Source organism: Maniola jurtina, chromosome 28 (assembly GCF_905333055.1).
Source record: "Maniola jurtina chromosome 28, ilManJurt1.1, whole genome shotgun sequence".
NCBI classification, from domain to species: Eukaryota; Metazoa; Arthropoda; class Insecta; order Lepidoptera; family Nymphalidae; genus Maniola; species Maniola jurtina.
This window is the reverse complement of record NC_060056.1, coordinates 2878734-2898858: the sequence shown is the minus strand read 5'-3', so window position 1 is coordinate 2898858 and position 20125 is coordinate 2878734. Positions and strand designations below refer to the sequence as shown.

Below are 20125 nucleotides of genomic sequence, written 5' to 3'. Positions count from 1 at the left end.
TTGAAGCTTAAAATGAAAGCTAGGAGCATTATGAAGGAGTTACCAGCACTGGTGAGGGGACAGCACCAGTACGAATCCGCCTTGAGCCACTTTCTGTTTCATAAATGTCATCGTTTAGAAAATGCTGCGAGCAGACCACAGCACGCTCTGGCAGGAGAGTGTCTTGTTTGCCGAGGGCTCTGAGCCAAGCAGCTCGGAGATGCACTTCGCTGGGGAACCTGGAAATTACACTCTGGACTATAGCTCGGAGCTTCCGTAACGTGTGACTCATAATTAAACAAAATGCAAATAGCTCTGCCTTGAGGGGAGCTCTACAGTTGGACACAGACTCGCTCGGTTTGTGAACGCGCACTTGTGAGCCGTGCTCCGATCAGCCTGGGTTGGCGGGAAGCAGGGCTATTGCCCTGCTTCCCGCCAAGGTGGCTCAGGTCAGTTACCTCCCTGCGCATAAGGTGGCTCAGGTCAGTTACCTCCCTGCGCATAAGGTGGCTCAGGTCAGTTACCTCCCTGCAGACAAAGTAGGGCTGCAAGCGTCTAGGTTATAGTACATACAAAGTTTAAATGAAACACTCACTCGTGAAATGTAATCTCCTCGGATTCGGAGACGACCTCCGCAGTGGTTTTGCAGAAGGGCACACAGCAACGCATTTCTAAGATTTTGAAAATTTTAATTTTTCCTTACAAAGCTTCTATTTAGTAGATAACAAATCAAGGTCACCACCACAGATCAATAGCAAAGAGCTGTGCTTAAAAATCACAAAACAGCTGCTGTCAAACGTAAAATGACAACGGGTAACACTAGAAATGTGTTGAACATTGTAATCTTTGAATCCACGAAAAATCTTTGATTAGGTATCCTAACCTAATCTAAGTGATTAATGCACAAAGGCAACCGGTTTTATACTAAGAACCAGCGCGTGCCAGACGTTCGTTATTGTATAAAAGCTGAAAGTTTCTCTGCGTATTGTCCCCAACACAGGGAGGAACGATCAGCGACTACATGGAGTTCGGGTCATGGTGACTTTGGGAGATAACAGGTATTAAAGGTGTAAAAGTTCTATCGTCTAACCATATTTCATTTATTGTTTTCTGCGAAATAATACATATTAGAAATCACGTCATGCATTGCCAGACACTTAGGATCGTGGCAACTCGCTGCCAGTAACCCCTAAACTTTTTGAAAATAACGAGGGTCTGGCACGCGCTGGCTCTCTCACTCTATTTACTTTCTTAAAGTGATCCTACAATGATTCCATTTTTCCTTTTGAGGTATGGAACCCTAAAAAGTAAACCTATAAAATCCTTTCTATATTTATTTACAAGCGGACAGACGATTAGATTTTCTTTTTGCCGCGACTAAATTCAATAATTATTGTAATCCATAGACTATTTGTAGTTTAGTTTCTATTATATAACAGCGGAATCATCCTGCTGGTCAGTATGCACCTTTAGAATGCATCTTTAGCAAATTAAAGGCGAGTTTTAGCAATAAAAGGCGGAATAAAGTAAAAGCTTATCATAATTTATTGGTCAGTAGGTACATAATACAACAATTCATACAGTTTCTAAAATAAAACTTTATAAATTAGCTTAAAATCTAAATACAATAATTTCAAGTACAGACAGGTCGGGCTTGCGTGACCCGAGAAATATACCTACAGCGGCGCGCCCCTTGGACGGCACTAGCGTAACATGCGCTGCGCATAGCTCACTATGACAACTGTCACTATACACTAGCTGTTGCATCCGACTGAACTTAAAATCCCTGTTTCGCCATCACTGTATTTTAACAAATAATCATACATAAACAATGGATTGCAATAAAAACTTATCATAGTTTATTAGTTATTACATAATATGGGTAACAATTCATTCATCAATAGTACTTTATATGTAATAATTTCGTAGGTAAACGGTTTATTATTTTAAATTCTGAATGCGATATGAAACCAGTTACGTATATCTACTACGTGGGGCAATTCGCCGACGCAGCACAACCTTGTAACACCAGCGCATAGCATTACCATCAATTTCGCTCGCGTCTGCACGTGATCCCAATGTAACCAACATCTCAGTACATATGAAAACTGAAGATTTAGTTAATAAGGTACTCATTAATTCAGTAGGTGAACTGTATTGTCACCTTAAGTACAAGCTAGGTTAAGAATAAAATGAGGAAGTAAATAGCCTTCGTTTCCCTCAGTGCACCCTGCAAGCTGCCGCTTACGTAACTCGCTACGACTCATATGCGATTCTTATTTGTTTACACTAACTCACGGTGCGGCTCCGGCTTCATGTACAGGACGCCTCAGAGCGAACTAGCAGTTCCGCGACAGCTGTCCTTGCTTAGCTTACAAGCAAGAGCCGAGGAGCTTACCCAGTGTGAGTCCTCATGTGACTCACTAAACTACTGTTTTGTGTACATTTATAATTGCACAACTTGCAGACAAAAGGCTTTTCGCCAGTGTGAGTCCTCATATGACTCACTAAACTACCATTTCGTGAACTTTTATAATTGCACAACTTACAAACAAAAGGTTTATCGCCATTGTGGGTCCTCATGTGACTCACTAAATTACTGTTAACTGTACATTTATAATCGCACAACTTACAAACAAAAGGCTTTTCGCCAGTGTGAGTCCTCATGTGACTCACTAAATTACTGTTAACTGTACATTTATAATCGCACAACTTACAGACAAAAGGCTTTTCGCCAGTGTGAGTCCTCATGTGACTCACTAAATTACTGTTAACTGTACATTTATAATCGCACAACTTACAAACAAAAGGCTTTTCGCCAGTGTGAGTCCTCATGTGTTTCACTAAACTACCATTTTCTGTGCATTTGTATTTACAGAACTTACAAGCGAATGGCTTTTCGCCAGTGTGTGTCCTCATGTGACTCACTAAATTACTGTTAACTGTACATTTATAATCGCACAACTTACAAACAAAAAGCTTTTCGCCAGTGTGAGTCCTCCTGGGGCTCGATGACGTACTATTTTGACTGAATTTGCGCTTTCTTAACTTACATGAGAAAGTGTTAGCGTAAGTGTGCGCCCTAATGTGGATAACTAAGGAACTTTTCCGTTGAAATATCTTATGGCAAACGTCACAGATATACTGTACCTGGTCAGTATAGTTTCCTAACTGTGTACCGGATATATCCTGGGAATTGTGTTTGTTTCGCCTCGTCGTTCGAATATTGATATTATTACTTATTTTTGTAAAGGATTCCTTTGGTTTTAGTTCGGAGTCCTGAGGTTTCGTTGAATATTCAAAAGTGTTTGTATTATTTTCGAAAGACAATATACCCAACTCGTCGTCTGTATCAGTTGGATGTTCTTCGTTTCCGTGATTGGTCGCGAGAACCGAAGGAGCGACTGAAACAGAACAACATCGGATATTCGTTTCATCTCAAATCAAACCTAAAAGTAGTTGGTACTGTGCAGAGAGGGTGTAGCACGTGTCACAAGGGTGACAGAAGGGCAACCTCACTTCATCATCATCATCATCAACCGATACACGTCCACGGCTGGACATAGGTCTCTCGTAGGGACTCCCACACGCCACGGTCTTGCGCCGCCTGAATGCAGCGGCTCCCTGCGACTCGTCTGATGTCGTCCGTCCACTAGTGGGGGGTCTTCCAACGCTGCGTCTTCTGGTGCGAGGTCACCATTCCAGCACCTTGGGACCCCAATATCTATCGAGTTTTCAAACTATGTGCCCTGCCTATTGCCACTACAGCTTCGCAACTCGTTGAACTATGTCGGCTACTCTTGTTCCTCTACGGATCTACTCATTTCTGATTTGATCACGTAGAGAAACTCCAAGCATAGCTCTCTCCATCGCGTCGCGTGCGACTAACTAAAGTCCGCGCGACAAATCGAAACGAAAAGTTTTTTGGCGTTTTTGCACGGAATGATAGTTTCTTGTTTTTAGTGATTGTGGATCCACACCGCTAGATTCAACGCCAAAAGCTGGGTTTACGTTGATCCAGCGTAAATCCAGCTGGATTGAAAATGCCGCTGGATTGCAAACCCTAGTCCCAACTTAAGAGTTAAAACGCGTGTAAAGTTAGTTATCTTACCCAAAGCTTGATCGCAGTCTGCCGACGACTCTCGCTTGCAAATAATGTGCCTGAAAGGATATAATGTTATAATTATGTTACACTTGCAAATCAGCAAATTAAATAGCCGAATATTAGAGACCAAATTAATTGTGGAATTGTATATTAATAGTAATTAGCAATAATAAATAATTAATCAATTACTAAAATTGATACATAATTTAAATTCTAGATAGGTTGGATTGGACTGAAACGAATAGTGAATAATAGATTAGTCAGTCTTTACGCCGAAGCTTTTTGGTGCAACACTTCTACCAAAGGAAATATCTTGTTCACAACTGAACCAATGGAATAAAACTACAAATAATACATTTTGCATTACTCGTTACATATGGTACGTACGCGGTGGGAGCCTGTGTTTGTCACATATGGTACGTACGCGGTGGGAGCCTGTGATTGTCACATATGGTACGTACGCGGTGGGAGCCTGTGATTGTCACATATGGTACGTACGCGGTGGGAGCCTGTGTTTGTCACATATGGTACGTATGCGGTGGGAGCCTGTGTTTGTCACATATGGTACGTACGCGGTGGGAGCCTGTGTTTGTCACATATGGTACGTACGCGGTGGGAGCCTGTGTTTGTCACATATGGTACGTACGCGGTGGGAGCCTGTGTTTGTCACATATGGTACGTACGCGGTGTGGGAGCCTGTGTTTGTCACATATGGTACGTACGCGGTGGGAGCCTGTGTTTGTCACATATGGTACGTACGCGGTGGGAGCCTGTGTTTGTCACATATGGTACGTACGCGGTGGGAGCCTGTGTTTCGGCCGCGGCTGGCTCGTCTTCATCATCTTCACGGTCTTCAACTTCCCGTTTCACTGCAACTGCTTCATCAGTTGCGGCAGTCGCAGTCGCGTCTAGTTCTGTCTGTCCGTCCGCGTCGGAGTGTGCTATGTACACATCGCAGTAGTCAGGCTCTGACACTGCCGAGACAATGTCAGACTGTAGTTGGTACTTTACACGGCTTATCAATTTGACATGTCGTATGGTTATCTGAAACAAGTTCATGCCTTTAGGCAAATTTGAGCAGCTTAAGGTGGCGGCAGACCTTAAATGTCATCATAGCCTACATTCGTAACAAGTGTGTAAGTCACATCAGCTTATCATGTCACGCAGACTGACTAGACGAATGCACACATTGAAAAATGTTACACTACGCTCAAATGACATAGGTGGCACCCTTACATTCTGTTACATATAACAATTCAATTCAATTTTATTTTATCGCGCAGTGCACATAACAATAAATTGCATCAAACATTCCTCACCACTTCATGTCTGTCAAGTAGTTCTATCATCAGGGAGAGCGCTCTCAAGCTCTTGTCTCTGAATGTGCTAAAGTTCACCAGTCTCTGGGCACATTGCACACAAAGCGTTGGTTTGAGCTTTCCTTGACCACACAACTGCAACAAACACAATTCATTAATATACAGTTCCATCTTAGACCAGCCGTGCACTGGTCTACTGCTCGAGCAGTTGACACTGCTCTTAGACTGCACATTGACTTATGAATAATATAAAATACAACTTACAGGATGTCCCACTAAATGTTCATATGCTTCTTCCAGCTTGTATTTACTCATCAGAAACAGCTTGCTGCGAGTGTCCAGGCATATCATGCAGACCTGTGCAAAATGTTGTAAGTAATAAGTATAATCATTTCCACCTTCCAACTTCCATAATGAACCTAAAGCTTGAAATTTGAACTGTATGTACAAAGGTAAGCCTTTGAAAGGGGCTATTATGTATATATAAGTATACATTGAAGCTTAAAATGAAAGCTAGGAGCATTATGAAGGAGTTACCAGCACTGGTGAGGGGACAGCACCAGTACGAATCCGCCTTGAGCCACTTTCTGTTTCATAAATGTCATCGTTTAGAAAATGCTGCGAGCAGACCACAGCACGCTCTGGCAGGAGAGTGTCTTGTTTGCCGAGGGCTCTGAGCCAAGCAGCTCGGAGATGCACTTCGCTGGGGAACCTGGAAATTACACTCTGGACTATAGCTCGGAGCTTCCGTAACGTGTGACTCATAATTAAACAAAATGCAAATAGCTCTGCCTGGAGGGGAGCTCTACAGTTGGATACAGACTCGCTCGGTTTGTGAACGCGCACTTGTGAGCCGTGCTCCGATCAGCCTGGGTTGGCGGGAAGCAGGGCAATAAGGTGGCTCAGGTCAGTTACCTCCCTGCAGACAAAGTAGGGCTGCAAGCGTCTAGGTTATACTACATACAAAGTTTAAATGAAACACTCACTCGTGAAATGTAATCTCCTCGGATTCGGAGACGACCTCCGAAGTGGTTTTGCAGAAGGGCACACAGCAACGCATTGCTAAGATTTTGAAAATTTTAGTTTTCCTTAGCTTTTAATTTTTAGCTAACAAATCAAGGTCACCACCACAGATCAATAGCAAAGAGCTGTGCTTAAAAATCACAAAACAGCTGCTGTCAAACGTAAAATGACAACGGGTAACACTAGAAATGTGTTGAACATTGTGATCTTTGAATCCACGAAAAATCTTTGATTAGGTATCCTAACCTAATCTAAGTGATTAATGCACAAAGGCAACCGGTTTTATACTAAGAACCAGCGCGTGCCAGACCTTCGTTATTGTATAAAAGCTGAAAGTTTCTCTGCGTATTGTCCCCAACACAGGGAGGAACGATCAGCGACTATATGAAGTTTGGATCATGGTGGCTTTGGGAGATGACAGGTAATAGAGGTGTAAAAGTTCTTTCGTCAAACTATATTTATTATATATACGCAATAATACATATTAGAAATCACGTCATGCATTGCCAGACAGTTAGAACCGTTGCAAACCCGCATCCAGTAACCTTAAACTTTTAAACTCAGCTTTTAGAAAATAACTAAGGTCTGGTACGAGCTGGCTCTGTATCTACTTACTTAAAAGTACATAATACTTAAAAACCAGCCAAGTGCGAGTCAGACTTGCACACCGAGCGTTCCATACGCGAGTATATTTTGCACGAGAAATCAAATACTATTATGCATTAAAATAAATAAAAATCTGTTTAAGAATGTACAAGTAAAGCCCTTTCATATGGTATCCCACTCAGTAGGTATAGCTATCTCACTTTGAAAATTAAAACACAAATTCACGTTTTTTCGGATTTTTTCCGTTACTATTATGCTGTAAGACTATACCTACTAGCCTTTCATGATTCTAGGTCAACGGACAGGACCCTATAGGTTTTCTTAATAGACACGACAGACGGGCAGACAGACAGACACAATAAAGTGATCCTATAAAGGTTCCGTTTTTTCGTTTGAGGTAGATACGGAACCCTAAGAAGTAAAGTATCAAATACCTTCTATATTTATTTGCCCCGATTATATTGAATAATTATTGTAATCCTTATACTATTTGTAGTTTAGTTTCTATTATATAACAGCCGAATCATCCTGCTAGTCAGTATGCACCTTTAGAATGCATCTTTAGCAAATAAAAGGCGTGTTTTATCAATAAAAGGCGGAATAAAGTAAAAGCTTATCATAATTTATTGGTCAAGTAGGTACATCATATAACAATTCATACAGTTTCTAAAATAAAACTTTATAAATTAGCTTAAAATCTAAATACAATAATTTCAAGTACAGACAGGTCGGGCTTGCGTGACCCGAGAAATATACCTACAGCGGCGCGCCCCTTGGACGGCACTAGCTAAACATGCGCTGCACATAGCTCACTATGACAACTGTCACTATACACTAGCTGTTGCATCCGACTGAACTTAAAATCCCTGTTTTGCCATCACTGTATGTTAACAAATAATCATACATAAAAAATGGATTACAATAAAAACTAATCATAGTTTATTAGTTATTACATAATATGGGTAACAATTCATCCATCAATAGTACTTTATACGTAATAATTTCGTAGGTAAACGATTTATTATTTTAAATTCTGAATGCGATATGAAACCAGTTACGTATATCTACTACGTGGGGCAATTCGCCGACGCAGCACGACCTTGTAACACCAGCGCATAGCATCACCATCAATTCCGCTCGCGTCTGCACGTGATCCCAATGTAACCAACATCTCAGTGTAGTGGAGAGGAAGTACATATGAAAACTAAAGATTTATTTAATAATTTAGTAGGTATAACTCATTAATTTAGTAGGTGAACAATACTGTCACCTTAAGTACAAGCTAGGTTAAGAATAAAATGAGTAAGTAAATAGCCTTCGTTTCCCTCAGTCCACCCTGCAAGCTGCCGCTTACGTAGCTCGCTACGACTCATGTGCGATTCTTATATGTTTACACTAAGGCTGAAATCTATAAAGCGCACTTTGACTTTGCTCTGACTTAAGCTTGAGTTAAAACGAGAGAGATTTATGTGAGAGATATAAGCTTTGTCTCGTTTTAACTCTGTCTTAAGTCTAAGCAAAGGCAGAGCGCGCTATATAGATCTCACCCTAACTCACGGTGCGGCTCCGGCTTCATGTACAGGACGCCTCAGAGCGAACTAGCAGTTCCGCGACAGCTGTCCTTGCTTAGCTTACAAGCAAGAGCCGAGGTGCTTACCCAGTGTGAGTCCTCATGTGACTCACTAAACTACTGTTAACTGTACATTTATAATCGCACAACTTACAAACAAAAGGCTTTTCGCCAGTGTGAGTCCTCATGTGTTTCACTAAACTATCATTTTCTGTGCATTTGTATTTACAGAACTTACAAGCGAAAGGCTTTTCGCCAGTGTGAGTCCTCATGTGTTTCACTAAACTACCACTTTCTGTGCATTTGTATTTACAGAACTTACAAGCGAATGGCTTTTCGCCAGTGTGAGTTCTCATGTGTTTCACTAAACTACCACTTTCTGTGCATTTGTATTTACAGAACTTACAAACAAACGGTTTTTCGCCAGTGTGAGTCCTCATGTGTTTCACTAAACTACCACTTTCTGTGCATTTGTATTTACAGAACTTACAAACAAACGGTTTTTCGCCAGTGTGAGTCCTCATGTGTTTCACTAAACTACTGTTTTGTGTAAATTTATAATCGCACAACTCACAAACAAAAGGCTTATTGCCAGTGTGAGTCCTCATGTGTTTCACTAAACTACCATTTTCTGTGCATTTATAATCGCATAACTTACAAACAAAAGGCTTTTCGCCAGTGTGAGTCCTCATGTGTTTCACTAAATTACCATTTTCTGTGCATTTATATTTACAGAACTTACAAGCGAAAGGCTTTTCGCCAGTGTGTGTCCTCATGTGACTCACTAAACTACTGTTAACTGAACATTTATAATCGCACAACTTACAGACAAAAGGCTTTTCGCCAGTGTGAGTCCTCATGTGCCTCAGTAAATTACTATTTTGTGAACTTTTATAATCGCACAACTTACAAACAAAAGGCTTATTATTATTTATTTTTGTAAAGATTTCCTTTGGTTTTAGCTCGGAGTGCTGAGGTTTCGTTGAATATTCAAAAGTGTTTGTATTATTTTCGAAAGACAATATACCCAACTCGTCGTCTGTATCAGTTGGATGTTCTTCGTTTCCGTGATTGGTCGCGAGAACCGAAGGAGCGACTGAAACAGAACAACATCGGATATTCGTTTCATCTCAAATCAAACCTAAAAGTAGTTGGTACTGTGCAGAGAAGGTGTAGCACGTGTCACAAGGGTGACAGAAGGGCAACCTCACTTCATCATCATCATCATCAACCGATACACGTCCACGGCTGGACATAGGTCTCTCGTAGGGACTCCCACACGCCACGGTCTTGCGCCGCCTGAATCCAGCGGCTCCCTGCGACTCGTCTGGTGTCGTCCGTCCACTAGTGGAGGGTTTTCCAACGCTGCGTCTTCTGGTGCGAGGTCACCATTCCAGCACCTTGAGACCCGAATATCTATCGAGTTTTCAAACTATGTGTCCTGCCTATTGCCACTTCAGCTTCGCAACTCGTTGAGCTATGTCGCTACTCTTGTTCTCCTACGGATCTCACATTTCTGATTTGATCACGTAGAGAAACTCCAAGCATAGCTCTCTCCATCGCGTCGCGTGCGACTAACTAAAGTCCGCGCGACAGAATGAAACGAAAAGTTTTGTGGCGTTTTCGCACGGAACGAAAGTTTCTTGTTTTTAGCTGATTGTGAATCCGCACCGCTGGATCTAACGCCAGAAGCTGGATGTACTTTGACCCAGCATAAATCCACATGGATTGCAAATGCCACTGGATTGAAATCCCCAGTCCCAAATTAAGAGTAAAAACGCGTGTAGTGTTAGTTGTCTTACCAAAAGCTTGATCGCAGTCTTCCGACGACTCTCGCTTGCGACTAATGTGCCTGAAAGGATATGTTATAATTATGTTACACGTGCGTAAAGGAACAAATTATATAGCCGAATATTAGAGACCAAATTAATATTGTAATTGTGTATAAGTTAGTACCTAGTTAGCAATAATAAAATAATTGTTACTCAAATTAATACAAAATTTGAATTCCAGATAAGTTTGGTCAGCCTTAACGCTGAAGCTTTTTGGTGTAACACTTCTACTAAAGGAAATATCTTGTTCACATCTGAACCAATGGCGAAACATGTATAAAGTTAATAATTTTTGTGATAGTGTTTTTTATCTACACTTCAAGGCTACATAATGTTTTAATTCATAAAGAGTACCATTCAAAGTGTCTTAAAAATGCGACTACTACTAGTAGTAGTCAGTGAACTACATATAATAAATACACTTTGCATTACTCGTCACATATGGTACATATGCGGTGGGAGCCTGTTTGTCACATATGGTATGTACGCGATAGGAGCCTGTGTTTGACACATATAGTACGTACGCGGTGGGAGCCTGTGTTTGTCACATATGGTACTTACGCGGTGGGAGCCTGTGTTTGTCACATATGGTACGTACGCGGTGGGAGCCTGTGTTTGTCACATATGGTACGTACGCGGTGGGAGCCTGTGTTTGTCACATATGGTACGTACGCGGTGGGAGCCTGTGTTTGTCACATATGGTACGTACGCGGTGGGAGCCTGTGTTTGTCACATATGGTACGTACGCGGTGGGAGCCTGTGTTTGTCACATATGGTACGTACGCGGTGGGAGCCTGTGTTTGTCACATATGGTACGTACGCGGTGGGAGCCTGTGTTTGTCACATATGGTACGTACGCGGTGGGTGCCTGTGTTTGTCTCATTTGGTACGTACGCGGTGGGAGCCTGTGTTTGTCACATATGGTACGTACGCGGTGGGAGCCTGTGTTTGTCACATATGGTACGTACGCGGTGGGAGCCTGTGTTTGTCACATATGGTACGTACGCGGTGGTAGCCTGTGTTTGTCACATATGGTACGTACGCGGTGGGAGCCTGTGTTTGTCACATATGGTACGTACGCGGTGGGAGCCTGTGTTTGTCACATATGGTACGTACGCGGTGGGAGCCTGTGTTTGTCACATATGGTACGTACGCGGTGGGAGCCTGTGTTTGTCACATATGGTACACGTACGCGGTGGGAGCCTGTGTTTGTCACATATGGTACGTACGCGGTGGGAGCCTGTGTTTGTCACATATGGTACGTACGCGGTGGGAGCCTGTGTTTGTCACATATGGTACGTACGCGGTGGGAGCCTGTGTTTGTCACATATGGTACGTACGCGGTGGGAGCCTGTGTTTGTCTCATATGGTACGTACGCGGTGGGAGCCTGTGTTTGTCACATATGGTATGTACGCGGTGGGAGCCTGTGTTTGTCACATATGGTACGTACGCGGTGGGAGCCTGTGTTTGTCACATATGGTATGTACGCGGTGGGAGCCTGTGTTTGTCACATATGGTACGTACGCGGTGGGAGCCTGTGTTTGTCACATATGGTACGTACGCGGTGGGAGCCTGTGTTTGTCACATATGGTACGTACGCGGTGGGAGCCTGTGTTTGTCACATATGGTACGTACGCGGTGGGAGCCTGTGTTTGTCACATATGGTATGTACGCGGTGGGAGCCTGTGTTTGTCACATATGGTACGTACGCGGTGGGAGCCTGTGTTTGTCACATATGGTACGTACGCGGTGGGAGCCTGTGTTTCGGCCACAACTGGCTCGTCTTCATCATCTTCACGGTCTTCAACTTCCCGTTTCACTGCAACTGCTTCATCAGTTGCGGCAGTCGCAGTCGCGTCTAGTTCTGTCCGTCCGTCCGCGTCGGAGTGTGCTATGTACACATCGCAGTAGTCGGGCTCTGACACTGCCGAGACAATGTCAGACTGTAGTTGGTACTTTACACGGCTTATCAATTTGACGTGTCGTATTGTTATCTGAAACAAGTTCATGCCTTTAGGCAAATTTGAGCAAAAGGTGTTAGCAGATCTGAAATATCATCGTAGCGTAACATTTGTAACGAGTGTGTCCATCCCATCAACTAAACATATCACGCGGACTGACTTGATGAATGCTCACAATGTAACATGTTACACTTCGCTTAAACGACACAGTTGGCACCTAACATTCTGTTACATATAACAATAAAGTGCATCAAACATTCCTCACCACTTCATGTCTGTCAAGTAGCTCCATCATCAGGGAGCGCGCTCTCAAGCTCTTGTCTCTGAATGTGCTAAAGTTCACCAGTCTCTGGGCACATTGCACACAAAGCGTTGGTTTGAGCTTTCCTTGACCACACAACTGCAACAAACACAATTAATTCATACATCTTAGAGCGGCAGTGCACTGGTCTACTGCTCGAGCAGTTGACACTGCTCTTAGACTGCACACTGACTTATGAATGATATGAAATACAACTTACAGGATGTCCCACTAAATGTTCATATGCTTCTTCCAGCTTGTATTTACTCATCAGAAACAGCTTGCTGCGAGTGTCCAGGCATATCATGCAGACCTGTGCAAAATGTTGTCAGTAATAAGTATGATCATTTCCACCTTCCAACTTCCATAATGAACCTAAAGCTTGAAATGGGAACTGTATGTACAAAAATTAGCCTTTGAAAGGAACTATTAAGTATATACTGATATGTGTATGTATCAAAACTTAAAATGTAAGCTATGCGCATTATAAAGGAGTTACCAGCACTGGTGAGGGGACAGCACCAGTACGAATCCGCCTTGAGCCACTTTCTGTTTCATAAATGTCATCGTTTAGAAAATGCTGCGAGCAGACCACAGCACGCTCTGGCAGGAGAGTGTCTTGTTTGCCGAGGGCTCTGAGCCAAGCAGCTCGGAGATGCACTTCGCTGGGGAACCTGGAAATTACACTCTGGACTATAGCTCGGAGCTTCCGTAACGTGTGACTCATAATTAAACAAAATGCAAATAGCTCTGCCTGGAGGGGAGCTCTACAGTTGGATACAGACTCGCTCGGTTTGTGAACGCGCACTTGTGAGCCGTGCTCCGATCAGCCTGGGTTGGCGGGAAGCAGGGCAATAAGGTGGCTCAGGTCAGTTACCTCCCTGCAGACAAAGTAGGGCTGCAAGCGTCTAGGTTATACTACATACAAAGTTTAAATGAAACACTCACTCGTGAAATGTAATCTCCTCGGATTCGGAGACGACCTCCGAAGTGGTTTTGCAGAAGGGCACACAGCAACGCATTGCTAAGATTTTGAAAATTTTAGTTTTCCTTAGCTTTTAATTTTTAGCTAACAAATCAAGGTCACCACCACAGATCAATAGCAAAGAGCTGTGCTTAAAAATCACAAAACAGCTGCTGTCAAACGTAAAATGACAACGGGTAACACTAGAAATGTGTTGAACATTGTGATCTTTGAATCCACGAAAAATCTTTGATTAGGTATCCTAACCTAATCTAAGTGATTAATGCACAAAGGCAACCGGTTTTATACTAAGAACCAGCGCGTGCCAGACCTTCGTTATTGTATAAAAGCAGAAAGTTTCTCTGCGTATTGTCCCCAACACAGGGAGGAACGATCAGCGACTATATGAAGTTTGGATCATGGTGGCTTTGGGAGATGACAGGTAATAGAGGTGAAAAAATTGTTTCACCAAGTATATATTTTTTTTGTTTTCTTCGAAATAATAGGTATATATTAGAAATCACGTCATGCATTGCCAGACAGTTAGAACCGTTGCAAACCCGCATTCAGTAACCTTAAACTTTTAAACTCAGCTTTTAGAAAATAACTAAGGTCTGGTACGAGCTGGCTCTGTCTCTACTTACTTAAAAGTACATAATACTTAAAAACCAGCCAAGTGCGAGTCAGACTTGCACACCGAGCGTTCCATACGCGAGTATATTTTGCACGATAAATCAAATACTATTATGCATTAAAATAAATAAAAATCTGTTTAAGAATGTACAAGTAAAGCCCTTTCATATGGTATCCCACTCAGTATAGCTATCTCACTTTGAAAATTAAAACACAAATTCACGTTTTTTCGGATTTTTTCCGTTACTATTGTGCTGTAAGACTATACCTACTAGCCTTTCATGATTCTAGGTCAACGGACAGGACCCTATAGGTTTTCTTAATAGACACGACAGACGGGCAGACAGACAGACACAATAAAGTGATCCTATAAAGGTTCCGTTTTTTCGTTTGAGGTAGATACGGAACCCTAAGAAGTAAAGTATCAAATACCTTCTATATTTATTTGCCCCGATTATATTGAATAATTATTGTAATCCTTATACTATTTGTAGTTTAGTTTCTATTATATAACAGCCGAATCATCCTGCTAGTCAGTATGCACCTTTAGAATGCATCTTTAGCAAATAAAAGGCGTGTTTTATCAATAAAAGGCGGAATAAAGTAAAAGCTTATCATAATTTATTGGTCAAGTAGGTACATCATATAACAATTCATACAGTTTCTAAAATAAAACTTTATAAATTAGCTTAAAATCTAAATACAATAATTTCAAGTACAGACAGGTCGGGCTTGCGTGACCCGAGAAATATACCTACAGCGGCGCGCCCCTTGGACGGCACTAGCTAAACATGCGCTGCACATAGCTCACTATGACAACTGTCACTATACACTAGCTGTTGCATCCGACTGAACTTAAAATCCCTGTTTTGCCATCACTGTATGTTAACAAATAATCATACATAAAAAATGGATTACAATAAAAACTAATCATAGTTTATTAGTTATTACATAATATGGGTAACAATTCATCCATCAATAGTACTTTATACGTAATAATTTCGTAGGTAAACGATTTATTATTTTAAATTCTGAATGCGATATGAAACCAGTTACGTATATCTACTACGTGGGGCAATTCGCCGACGCAGCACGACCTTGTAACACCAGCGCATAGCATCACCATCAATTCCGCTCGCGTCTGCACGTGATCCCAATGTAACCAACATCTCAGTGTAGTGGAGAGGAAGTACATATGAAAACCAAAGATTTATTTAATAATTTAGTAGGTATAACTCATTAATTTAGTAGGTGAACAATACTGTCACCTTAAGTACAAGCTAGGTTAAGAATAAAATGAGTAAGTAAATAGCCTTCGTTTCCCTCAGTCCACCCTGCAAGCTGCCGCTTACGTAGCTCGCTACGACTCATGTGCGATTCTTATATGTTTACACTAAGGCTGAAATCTATAAAGCGCACTTTGACTTTGCTCTGACTAAAGCTTGAGTTAAAACGAGAGAGATTTATGTGAGAGATATAGCTTTGTCTCGTTTTAACTCTGTCTTAAGTCTAAGCAAAGGCAGAGCGCGCTATATAGATCTCACCCTAACTCACGGTGCGGCTCCGGCTTCATGTACAGGACGCCTCAGAGCGAACTAGCAGTTCCGCGACAGCTGTCCTTGCTTAGCTTACAAGCAAGAGCCGAGGTGCTTACCCAGTGTGAGTCCTCATGTGACTCACTAAATTACTGTTAACTGTACATTTATAATCGCACAACTTACAAACAAAAGGCTTTTCGCCAGTGTGAGTCCTCATGTGTTTCACTAAACTATCATTTTCTGTGCATTTGTATTTACAGAACTTACAAGCGAATGGCTTTTCGCCAGTGTGAGTTCTCATGTGTTTCACTAAACTACCACTTTCTGTGCATTTGTATTTACAGAACTTACAAACAAACGGTTTTTCGCCAGTGTGAGTCCTCATGTGTTTCACTAAACTACCACTTTCTGTGCATTTGTATTTACAGAACTTACAAACAAACGGTTTTTCGCCAGTGTGAGTCCTCATGTGTTTCACTAAACTACTGTTTTGTGTAAATTTATAATCGCACAACTCACAAACAAAAGGCTTATTGCCAGTGTGAGTCCTCATGTGTTTCACTAAACTACCATTTTCTGTGCATTTATAATCGCATAACTTACAAACAAAAGGCTTTTCGCCAGTGTGAGTCCTCATGTGTTTCACTAAATTACCATTTTCTGTGCATTTATATTTACAGAACTTACAAACGAAAGGCTTTTCGCCAGTGTGTGTCCTCATGTGACTCACTAAACTACTGTTAACTGAACATTTATAATCGCACAACTTACAGACAAAAGGCTTTTCGCCAGTGTGAGTCCTCATGTGCCTCAGTAAATTACTATTTTGTGAACTTTTATAATCGCACAACTTACAAACAAAAGGCTTATTATTATTTATTTTTGTAAAGATTTCCTTTGGTTTTAGTTCGGAGTGCTGAGGTTTCGTTGAATATTCAAAAGTATTTGTATTATTTTCGAAAGACAATATACCCAACTCGTCGTCTGTATCAGTTGGATGTTCTTCGTTTCCGTGATTGGTCGCGAGAACCGAAGGAGCGACTGAAACAGAACAACATCGGATATTCGTTTCATCTCAAATCAAACCTAAAAGTAGTTGGTACTATGCAGAGAGGGTGTAGCACGTGTCACAAGGGTGACGGAAGGGCAACCTCACTTCAGCATCATCATCAACCGATACACGTCCACGGCTGGAGATAGGTCTCTCGTAGGGACTCCCACACGCCACGGTCTTGCGCCGCCTGAATCCAGCGGCTCCCTGCGACTCGTCTGATGTCGTCCGTCCACTAGTGGGGGGTCTTTCAACGCTGCGTCTTCTGGTGCGAGGTCACCATTCCAGCACCTTGGGGCCCCAATATCTATCGAGTTTTCAAACTATGTGTCCTGCCTATTGCCACTTCAGCTTTGCAATCTGTTGAACTATGTCGGCTACTCTTGTTCCCCTACGGATCTACACATTTCTGATTTGATCACATAGAGAAACTCCAAGCATAGCTCTCTCCATCGCGTCGCGTGCGACTAACTAAAGTACGCGCGAAAAAACGAAACGAAAAGTTTTTTGGCGTTTTTGCATGGAATGACAGTTTCTTGTTTTTAGGTGATTGTGCATCCACACCGCTGGATCCAACGCCAGAAGCTGGATTTACTTTGATCCAGCATAAATCCAGCTGGATTGAAAATGCCGCTGGATTGCAAACCCTAGTCCCAACTTAAGAGTTAAAACGCGTGTAAAGTTAGTTATCTTACCCAAAGCTTGATGGCAGTCTGCCGACGACTCTCGCTTGCAAATAATGTGCCTGAAAGGATATTGTTATAATTATGTTACACTTGCAAATCAGCAAATTAAATAGCCGAATATTAGAGACCAAATTAATTGTGGAATTGTATATTAATAGTAATTAGCAATAATAAATAATTAATCAATTACTCAAATTGATACATAATTTAAATTCTAGATAGGTTGGATTGGACTGAAACGAATAGTGAATAATAGATTAGTCAGCCTTTACGCGGAAGCTTTTTGGTGCAACACTTCTACCAAAGGAAATATCTTGTTCACAACTGAACCAATGGAATAAAACTACAAATAATACATTTTGCATTACTCGTTACATATTGTACGTACGCGGTGGGAGCCTGTGTTTGTCACATACGGTACGTACGCGGTGGGAGCCTGTGTTTGTCACATGTGGTACGTACGCGGTGGGAGCCTGTGTTTGTCACATATGGTACGTACGCGGTGGGAACCTGTGTTTGTCACATATGGTACGTACGCGGTAGGAGCCTGTGTTTGTCACATATTGTACGTACGCGGTGGGAGCCTGTGTTTGTCACATATTGTACGTACGCGGTAGGAGCCTGTGTTTGTCACATATGGTACGTACGCGGTGGGAACCTGTGTTTGTCACATATGGTACGTACGCGGTAGGAGCCTGTGTTTGTCACATATTGTACGTACGCGGTGGGAGCCTGTGTTTGTCACATATTGTACGTACGCGGTGGGAACCTGTGTTTGTCACATATGGTACGTACGCGGTGGGAACCTGTGTTTGTCACATATGGTACGTACGCGGTAGGAGCCTGTGTTTGTCACATATTGTACGTACGCGGTGGGAGCCTGTGTTTGTCACATATGGTACGTACGCGGTGGGAACCTGTGTTTGTCACATATGGTACGTACGCGGTAGGAGCCTGTGTTTGTCACATATTGTACGTACGCGGTGGGAGCCTGTGTTTGTCACATATGGTACGTACGCGGTAGGAGCCTGTGTTTGTCACATATTGTACGTACGCGGTGGGAGCCTGTGTTTGTCACATATGGTACGTACGCGGTGGGAGCCTGTGTTTGTCACATATGGTACGTACGCGGTGGGAACCTGTGTTTGTCACATATGGTACGTACGCGGTAGGAGCCTGTGTTTGTCACATATTGTACGTACGCGGTGGGAGCCTGTGTTTGTCACATATGGTACGTACGCGGTGGGAGCCTGTGTTTGTCACATATGGTACGTACGCGGTGGGAACCTGTGTTTGTCACATATGGTACGTACGCGGTAGGAGCCTGTGTTTGTCACATATGGTACGTACGCGGTGGGAGCCTGTGTTTGTCACATATGGTACGTACGCGGTGGGAACCTGTGTTTGTCACATATGGTACGTACGCGGTGGGAGCCTGTGTTTGTCACATATGGTACGTACGCGGTGGGAACCTGTGTTTGTCACATATTGTACGTACGCGGTGGGAGCCTGTGTTTGTCACATATGGTACGTACGCGGTGGGAGCCTGTGTTTGTCACATATGGTACGTACGCGGTGGGAACCTGTGTTTGTCACATATTGTACGTACGCGGTGGGAGCCTGTGTTTGTCACATATGGTACGTACGCGGTGGGAGCCTGTGTTTGTCACATATGGTACGTACGCGGTAGGAGCCTGTGTTTGTCACATATTGTACGTACGCGGTGGGAGCCTGTGTTTGTCACATATGGTACGTACGCGGTGGGAGCCTGTGTTTGTCACATATGGTACGTACGCGGTAGGAGCCTGTGTTTGTCACATATTGTACGTACGCGGTGGGAGCCTGTGTTTGTCACATATGGTACGTACGCGGTGGGAGCCTGTGTTTGTCACATATGGTACGTACGCGGTGGGAACCTGTGTTTGTCACATATGGTACGTACGCGGTAGGAGCCTGTGTTTGTCACATATTGTACGTACGCGGTGGGAGCCTGTGTTTGTCACATATGGTACGTACGCGGTGGGAGCCTGTGTTTGTCACATATTGTACGTACGCGGTGGGAGCCTGTGTTTGTCACATATGGTACGTACGCGGTGGGAGCCTGTGTTTGTCACATATGGTACGTACGCGGTAGGAGCCTGTGTTTGTCACATATTGTACGTACGCGGTGGGAGCCTGTGTTTGTCACATATGGTACGTACGCGGTAGGAGCCTGTGTTTGTCACATATTGTACGTACGCGGTGGGAGCCTGTGTTTGTCACATACGGTACGTACGCGGTGGGAGCCTGTGTTTGTCACATGTGGTACGTACGCGGTGGGAACCTGTGTTTGTCACATATGGTACGTACGCGGTGGGAGCCTGTGTTTGTCACATATGGTACGTACGCGGTGGGAGCCTGTGTTTGTCACATATGGTACGTACGCGGTGGGAGCCTGTGTTTCGGCCGCAGGTGGCTCGTCTTCATCATCTTCACGGTCTTCAACTTCCCGTTTCACTGCAACTGCTTCATCAGTTGCGGCAGTCGCAGTCGCGTCTAGTTCTGTCTGTCCGTCCG

General features: G+C 43.0%; 1 protein-coding gene across 4 annotated transcripts in view; it reads right to left on the bottom strand.

Moving 5' to 3' along the window:
* The window catches only part of LOC123879409 (zinc finger and SCAN domain-containing protein 2-like), a 34632-nt gene that overhangs the window by 12104 nt on the left and 2403 nt on the right, over positions 1 to 20125 (bottom strand). For 2 of the 4 annotated variants that reach the window (XM_045927102.1, XM_045927098.1), the window contains exons 1-6: positions 13646 to 13974; positions 13197 to 13371; positions 12918 to 13010; positions 12662 to 12796; positions 12182 to 12429; positions 10405 to 10454 (exon numbers count right to left, since the gene is read on the bottom strand). In XM_045927102.1, coding sequence (XP_045783058.1) covers positions 10405 to 10454; positions 12182 to 12429; positions 12662 to 12796; positions 12918 to 13010; positions 13197 to 13371; positions 13646 to 13719 — 775 coding nt within the window. In that variant the 5' untranslated portion in view covers positions 13720 to 13974. Of the gene's footprint in view, positions 1 to 43; positions 219 to 574; positions 667 to 4090; positions 4141 to 4880; positions 5129 to 5403; positions 5539 to 5667; positions 5761 to 5940; positions 6116 to 6389; positions 6884 to 10404; positions 10455 to 12181; positions 12430 to 12661; positions 12797 to 12917; positions 13011 to 13196; positions 13372 to 13645; positions 13975 to 20125 lie in introns of those variants that run through there. The other 2 variants (XM_045927100.1, XM_045927099.1) reach the window with 2 other exon arrangements.